We start from the raw sequence: 7670 nt of genomic DNA, 5'->3' as shown, positions 1-7670 counted from the left end.
AGGAAGCTCAGAGTGGCAAGGTTAATGTGGCTGTACAATTTTAGAATCAAACCCAGGACATCCACCATCCTTGCCCCCACATCAGGTTACCACCTCCCAACTCCCAGCTTGTCAGGGGAAGGAGCTGTCTTTCTAGAGGCCTCCTTGGCTTGACAACATAAGCCTTCCTGCTGGTCTGTCTCAGAGACAGGGAGGGCAGAGCTGGGGGCCTGGCTTCTAGGCCCTGCCTCTGGGTCTCTCTCAGGCTTACGTTACACCTCTGCTCCAGCTGCAGGTTCAGAGTCAGCAGCAGGCCGCAAAGCTCAGAATGGCACAGGAATCCTTGCCCTAGGGAGTGACCTCAGGCCGGCAGCGGTTCTTTGACCAGTTCTATTCCAAGTGTGGTCCCTGGACCTGTGCTGGTTCATGAACTATTGTTACTTGCCCATATGAATACAAGTACAGGAAGTTCTTACTGAGAACTTGAGAGTATTTAGAAACTTTTATATCAATTTGACATTGTCACATCATTCAAGCAGCATTTTTTTTTAAATGTATTTTTATTGATTTCAGAGAGGAAGGGAGAGGGAGAGAGAGATAGAAACATCAACAATGAGAGAATCATTGATCCGCTGCCTCCTGCACACCCCCTACTGGGGATCAAGCCTGAAACCAGGCATATGCCCTGACCAGGAATTGAACCGGTGACCTCTTGGTTCCTGGGTCAACTCTCAACCGCTGAGCCACACCCGGCTGGGCCAGCATTTTTTTTTTTAATATATTTTATTGATTTTCTTACAGAGAGGAAGGGAGAGGGATAGAGAGTTAGAAACATCGATGAGAGAGAAACATCGATCAGCTGCCTCCTGCACACCCCCCACCGGGGATATGCCCGAAACTAAGGTACATGCCCTTGACCGGAATCGAACCTGGGACCCTTCAGTCCCTAGGCCGACACTCTATCCACTGAGCCAAACCGGTCAGGGCCAGCATTTTTTTTTTTTTTTACTAATTCATTTTAATTGCATTTTACAAAAAGTTAACAGCAAGCTTAAAAAACCAACCATTCCCCAGTCCTTCGTGGATGCCTTAGGAAGCTACCCTTTTCCAGCCTGCACTGGGCTTCGGAGGCTGCCCGGGGCTGTGGGCATGTGAAGTTCTCCTTCGGGGCAGGAGGGGGCGACAGAGACATGGGTAATCTGTCCTTCCCCAGGAAAGGCCAGCTCACACTTCCAGCAGCCTCCATTTGACCCTTCTGGATGTTGGCACACAGGAGAAAGGCAGGCTTTCTTCTTCCTGTTCTGCCTCGGCTGGGAGCAAATTCACCAGGGAGGACGGGCGGCTACGAGGGCTGTCCAGGTACAGAAGGCAGGAAAGTGAGGCTCCTGGCCAGGCGCATTTCCCCCAAGGAAGTCTAGTTTTGTGGCTTGGGCACAAGGCTCTGAATCAGGCTGTCTGAATCCTGGCTCCTCCTTTTCATGGCTGTGAGGCCTTGAGATCTCTCGGGAAGCCGTTTCCTTAATGTAAAGGGCCCCTATTAATGCTAGCTGTCCCACCGGGCTCTTTGGGTAAAGTGCATATTAAGGCAGATGGAAAGTAAATCAGATCATTGTCCGAATATTAATAACTCTATTTACTTTCCTCTCATGCGTGCAGCTTATGGTTATCATTTAACCTATCTGCCATCATTACATTTTCTTAAATATGAAGTGCAAAGGATGTACCGTATGCTGTTTACCAGCTTCCTTAAAAAAAGAAAAAGATTTCCTGTTTCTCTTTCCCTTGGTTCATTTATTTCAAGTTTCACCTCATTTTACCTTTAAGCCTAACTTTATCACTAACCATTTTGGTACACAAAGGTTCCCTAAAGTTTTCCCTAATACGAGGTTCCCTAATACTATTTAAGCCTCAGACGGAGTGCAGCGAGCAAGGCCAGTATGACACCGTTACAACACGAGACAAACTTAGAAAAGGTTCAACGCCTGATCCAGGCCACAGGAGTCGTTCGTTTTTCTGATTCTAAATCCTATGCTAGGATTATATCACCTTTGCCTCTTAAAGTGCATAACGGGTGGTGGGCGAGAAGCCACTACTAACAACACTAAACGGATCTATTCAAACACGAACAGTTACCACAGTCTAAAAAGTTGAAAATGCGGCATGGCACAGAACTCTTGATAATACCGTAACTTTTAGGAAACGGGCGAGATGTACAAAGACGGGGCTCAAACACTTAAAGGCCGGGCTTCAGAGCAGAGCCGAGCTGGGAGAAACACTGCGCTCGCCGGCTGGCAAATCCCACAGGAAGCGGTGGTCCCCCACGTGTCCCGCAGGAAGCGCCGAGCACGGGGAGTGAAGGCGGCCGGGGGAGGTAAAAGCAGCGGACAGGGCTGTCCCTCATGGACCGGGAGCGCGGAGGCAGGGGCGGCGTGGAGGGAACACCGGGAGCATCGGGCGGGCCACGAGGTCTGAGAAAAGACCCGGAAGCAGCCCGCAGAGGCGTTCGTCCAGGGAGCGGGCAACCACGCGCACGCCCTGTGCGGCCCCCCGGGGTTTTGCTCCTCTAGTTCGAGTGGGGGTGTCGGGGAAGAGGAAGGCAGAGACGGGAGGAGACGCTGGAGCAGCGACAGGTGGGCAGCGGTCGGAGTCCGGGCTGCGCGGGTCCCGGGAACGGCCGCCCCTGCGAGCCCTCCGGGCCGCCGTAGCCCCGCCCCTCAGCGCGTGGCGCCCCTGACGCTGGGCGCGCGGGCGCTTTCCTTCCAGAGGTCGCTCTGGTCCGAACGGTCGGCCCGAGCTGCGCGTGCGCGTGCGCGGTCGGGAGGGGAAGTGAGGCGGTTTCTTCGGCGCCTTTTCCGGCGGCGGCGGCGGCAGAGCTGGGAGGAGGAGGTGGCGGCCGGAGGGAGCCCGCGCTCGGGGCGGCGGCTGGAGGTAATCCCCCGGGCCGCGCTGGAAAGGCGGGCCGCCTCGGCCCCCGCGCCCCGCCGGGACCCCGGCAGTAACTCCCTCTCGCTTTCTGTGTCTCTGCAGGCGGCGCACCGAGTTCCCGCGAGGATCCATGACCCTGACGAGCCGCCGGAGCCTCGCTGCCTCTCGGTGGCCTGGGTCGGTGGGGAGCCGGTGCTCGCGGGCCGGAGGGTCGTAGTCTCCCGCGGCGTCGGGAGGCGGCGGCGGCGGAGCGGGAACCGGCGGCGCTCGCGCGGCGCCCGCGGGGGGAAGGGCAGTTCCGGGCCGGGCCGCGCCTCAGCAGGGCGGCGGCTCTCCCGTCGCAGACTCAGGGCCCCGGCGGCGGCGGCGACTGGAGGGATCAAGTTGTGCGGCCGGTGATGCCCGAGTGAGCGGCGGGCCCGGCCTCTGCCCCCAGGAGGCAACTCCCACGTAGGCCCCACGGGCGCCCTCGCGGCGGGAGGCTCGGTCTTGGTGTCGCGGCGGCGGCGGCGTTGTCGGCTGAGGGGACCCGGGACACCTGAATGCCCCCGGCCCCGGCTCCTCCGTCGCGATGGGGAAGGTGCTATCCAAGATCTTCGGGAACAAGGAAATGCGGATCCTCATGCTGGGCCTGGACGCGGCCGGCAAGACGACAATCCTGTACAAGTTGAAGCTGGGCCAGTCGGTGACCACCATCCCCACCGTGGGGTTCAACGTGGAGACGGTGACTTACAAAAACGTCAAGTTCAACGTGTGGGATGTGGGCGGCCAGGACAAGATCCGGCCGCTCTGGCGGCATTACTACACCGGGACCCAGGGCCTGATCTTCGTGGTGGACTGTGCCGACCGCGACCGCATCGACGAGGCCCGCCAGGAGCTGCACCGCATCATCAATGACCGGGAGATGAGGGACGCCATCATCCTCATCTTCGCCAACAAGCAGGACCTGCCCGATGCCATGAAGCCCCACGAGATCCAGGAGAAACTGGGCCTGACCCGGATTCGGGACAGGAACTGGTATGTGCAGCCCTCCTGTGCCACCTCGGGGGACGGACTCTACGAGGGGCTCACATGGTTAACCTCTAACTACAAATCCTAATGAGCCTTCTCCACCCATCCCCCCGGAAGGAGAGAAATCAGACACCCATTCATAGGATTATCGCCACCATCACCTCTTCCAGTTGCCACTTTCTCTTGAATTTGAACTCGAGTTACTGTTCTACGGTTGGGGGTTCGGGGCGGGGGGGCGGTTAGGGAGTTTCCTTTTTGTTCCTTTTCTCTTTTTTTGCTTTGCGTTTAGGATGCTCTGATCTGACATTTGACATGCACACAAAGTGCTAGAGGCTCTTGTTAACTTCCAGCAAACGGGATGGGGAAAATATAGCAGTTCTTGGTAAAAGTCCTTTATAATAATGGTATGATTTTTTTATTTTGAGAGATTTTTTTTTCCATTGTATGCTTTTTTCCCCCCCCTTTTTGCCCAGTTTCCTTACCATTTGCTGTAGATGGCTTATTTTGCATTAATGCAGACTATGTTGCAAGTCTGTTTCATCTAGTAAACTGAAAATTATTGCTTAATCAAACTGCCGTTTGTCTTTTATATTTAAGGCCTTCCCCCCCACCCTTATGAGCTCTAACTTAGTAATTTCAAATGTGACCTTTTATACTGAAGACCAGTATAGTAAAACTTAGACCACAGTGGCAAAGAATGAGTAATACGGGAAAATGTTCCAGTTGCACATCAGTATGTTAAAAAGGTAATATAAGAAGTTATTTGAAATGCCAGCTGTTAAGTTTTGAAACATCATGCATGAGTAGGGATAAAACTCAAGTTCCCCATTACATAACTAACTTACACTGCATAAAAATATGAAATTGTAACTCATTGAGAACACCGATTTTTTTCACTGCAAAGCTCACGTCTTTGCTGTGTTTTCCCTTTTTTAACTTTAAAAAGACTCTTTCCAGAAAATAGAGCAATAATGGTGTATCTACACACAGTCGAAATATTTGTAGATATTTTAAGGGACTTTTGGGCAAAACTGGAATATATGCTTTTACCATGTTTCAAATATCTTCAGACCAATAGTTTTTAAATTACTAGAATGTTTACTTTGTTCATTAGTAAAGCATTTAACAATTCAAATTGTATGCTCCTTTTACCTGGTTGGAAAGTATACATTCCTGTTTTCACATCACATTACAGCAACTGATTAAAGATAAAAGCGTTTTTATAGATGAGTGATCCACACCTCCATTAATAACACTGGAAAAGATGTTTTGTAGAAAAGGTATTTAATTCTGTCTGATTGTAGGATTGACTCATGCAAATAGTAAGTCAGATATTCTGTTGGTTCAGTAATACAGTATCTCCTTTAGGGAAGGAAACGTGATGAATGAATGACGTGTAAACTTGAGGGATGACAATTAAAGGGGAAGTAGGATGAAGAGAAGGAACCTACAGATGACAATGAATGTAAGCTTATTTTTCTTCAAGGGTAAGCAGTGTGCTCACTTGGTGATATCCAGGTCCTAACCAGATTACTTGCTAAGTTGGTTAGGACTAGTCACTAGATTATTGAGACCAGTGTGAAATACTTTGAACCAAACGTGAATGCCTGATAAAGAATTGTGAAGCAGCATGTGGTTCTTGTATAGCCTTAAGGATTAATTTTAGAGATCCTCAAGGAATTAAACTTAGGGAACTTGAGAAATGTAGACTGCAAAGACAGTATACAGGAAAAGATGTGGGTTTTATGAGGGTATATGAAAACTAAAGTTGAGCGGGATATCATGGTATATAGTTGGACAGTATTGGTCCTTCATGCTTTGGCCATATTGTGTAATGGAGCTCTTACCAAAGATGTATGAGAAGCATAAAGCTATAAAAAAAGTAATTATTCAAAGTAAAACTCTTAAACATTTTACTTAAAGCAGATGAGCAAAGGTGCTATGCTTGCAGGCTCCAGATGATGCATAGGTGTTTTTTAATTAAAAACACAACAAAAGTATAAAATTCTCAGTTTCACTTTAGTAGATGTACCTCTAGAAATGAAGCTGGGAGCCACATCTAAGAACATTTTAGTTGCTTTTAAGATTCCCAAGCTCCACCATAAATTAATTCTTAGTGTTTTAAATTATTACATTAAGGTACATACATGGGTAATACAAATATCAATGCTATAATAACATCGTGAAACAAGACAAGCACAAAGGTATAAATGCCTAAACTGGAGGAAACTTGAAACCCTCGTGTTAATTCTTAAATGTAGTATTTCTAACTTATGAGTTAGATTGATAGGCAGCCATTTTTTGTGTGTCTTAAAATAACGGGGCGTAGTTAAAATTTTATATATCAAGTGATTGCTGTTGAATGTTGCAGGTGAGATGTTATTTTTAGTTTACTTGAAATGTCAAATAACTGAAGGGGGTAGGGAGGGGGGAAGCAAATATTTGAAATTTGGGAAAATCCTAAACCTTTTGGTAAATTGTAATTTTCACTTACTTTTTTTAAGGATATAAAAGGCTGATACTTGTAGTTAAATTGAACCCTAACAATGCTGATCATGGGGCAAGTAATTAATAGCCTGCAACAACAGTTATAACCTAAGAATTTTAAAAATGAGATCCTGAAGTTTTTGTTTAATTGCATCAATTTCTGTATTTATGTGAATTTATAAACTACAGTAAGCTTTGAATGAGGTTAATCTTGTCTAATATAAGTAAATGAGTCTGTAGACTGATTGCCCCAAACTAAAAAGTAAAGTACCTGGAATTGTGTTCTTAATGGTTGTAGTGTTGGTAAAGCACTAATATGCAGAAAATAAAAGAATTACACAGTGCAGTTTCTCACGTTATGTTACTCCTTTGAACTAGATTAAGTGGGACATGTGGTGTGTTGGGCCATGTTATTCTCCAGGGACATACGGTATAAAGTGCCTTAATTTGGGAGTCAACTAGCTTTTTTAAGAACAAGAAAGAGAATCAATTTGGTTCTTGATTACAAGCTAGCTCTATAAGGTGGTTTTGCCCTGATTAGGTTCCAATGAAATTAATCTGATTTTATGATAATTTAGAACACAAAAAGAGTTGAAAATAATTTTTAGAAAGTTCTGTAGCAGTTTTTATTATGCTAGTTTTTTCAAAATCACATCCTTAGCATTTTTAGGAGTACAAAATGTCTGTAAAGAGTTGGCCGGAAGAATCATCTTAACCCTTAACAACTGACTTGGATTTTAAAGTTGGACTTTCTTGCTTGATTGATAAGAATGGCAGAATTGTAGCCATTTAGAAAATAGTAGGTGAAGAATAACTTGTTGGATAAAAGGGTTTTTAAAACACATTTCCTTTGCTGTAAGCATTCCCTCTTATCACCAGTTGGAGTTTGATTTTAGAATATCTTAGCGTGATCTCTAGTGTGACTTAACTCCTACATTGTTATTAATATATTTAGTATTGTCATTTACTAATAGCTGTCAAGTATCAATTTATTAGTGATAGCAGTAGAAGAAGCTATTCTTTAGTTGATTTTTATGTTTTAATATAAGTTTAGAAATATAGTAGCCATAATCTGAATGGTGGTGGCAATTACTGAATTCCCAAAGTTATATCCTTAACACCTTGCCAAGTATATATCAGGGTGATGGCAAAGCAAATCTTGTCCTTTTTTTAAATAGGTAAAAACTGCAAAACCATGTATAATAAAAGTAACTTTTAAGTCTCATTAATCACAGAGAATAATGTATTTTGATAATAGCATTCAATAG

General features: G+C 46.4%; 1 protein-coding gene across 2 annotated transcripts; it reads left to right on the top strand.

Moving 5' to 3' along the window:
* The first annotated feature begins 2561 nt into the window (after positions 1-2561).
* ARF6 (ARF GTPase 6) lies at positions 2562-6741 on the top strand. 2 transcript variants are annotated; one of them, XM_081095300.1, is made up of 2 exons: positions 2562-2609; positions 3007-6741. In XM_081095300.1, the coding sequence occupies exon 2, from the start codon at positions 3476-3478 to the stop codon at positions 4001-4003; it is 528 nt and encodes a 175-aa protein (XP_080951426.1). In that variant the 5' UTR covers positions 2562-2609; positions 3007-3475; the 3' UTR covers positions 4004-6741. The 2 variants fall into 2 exon arrangements, with proteins under 2 accessions (XP_080951426.1, XP_080951425.1); XM_081095299.1 differs by lacking the exon at positions 2562-2609 and adding an exon at positions 2786-2907.
* Positions 6742-7670: the final 929 nt, after the last annotated feature.

This window comes from Myotis nattereri (genome assembly GCF_964212035.1).
Source record: "Myotis nattereri genome assembly, chromosome: 1".
In the NCBI taxonomy this organism is placed as follows: Eukaryota; Metazoa; Chordata; class Mammalia; order Chiroptera; family Vespertilionidae; genus Myotis; species Myotis nattereri.
The sequence above is the reverse complement of the archived record's forward strand: the minus strand, read 5'-3'. Positions and strand labels throughout refer to the sequence as shown.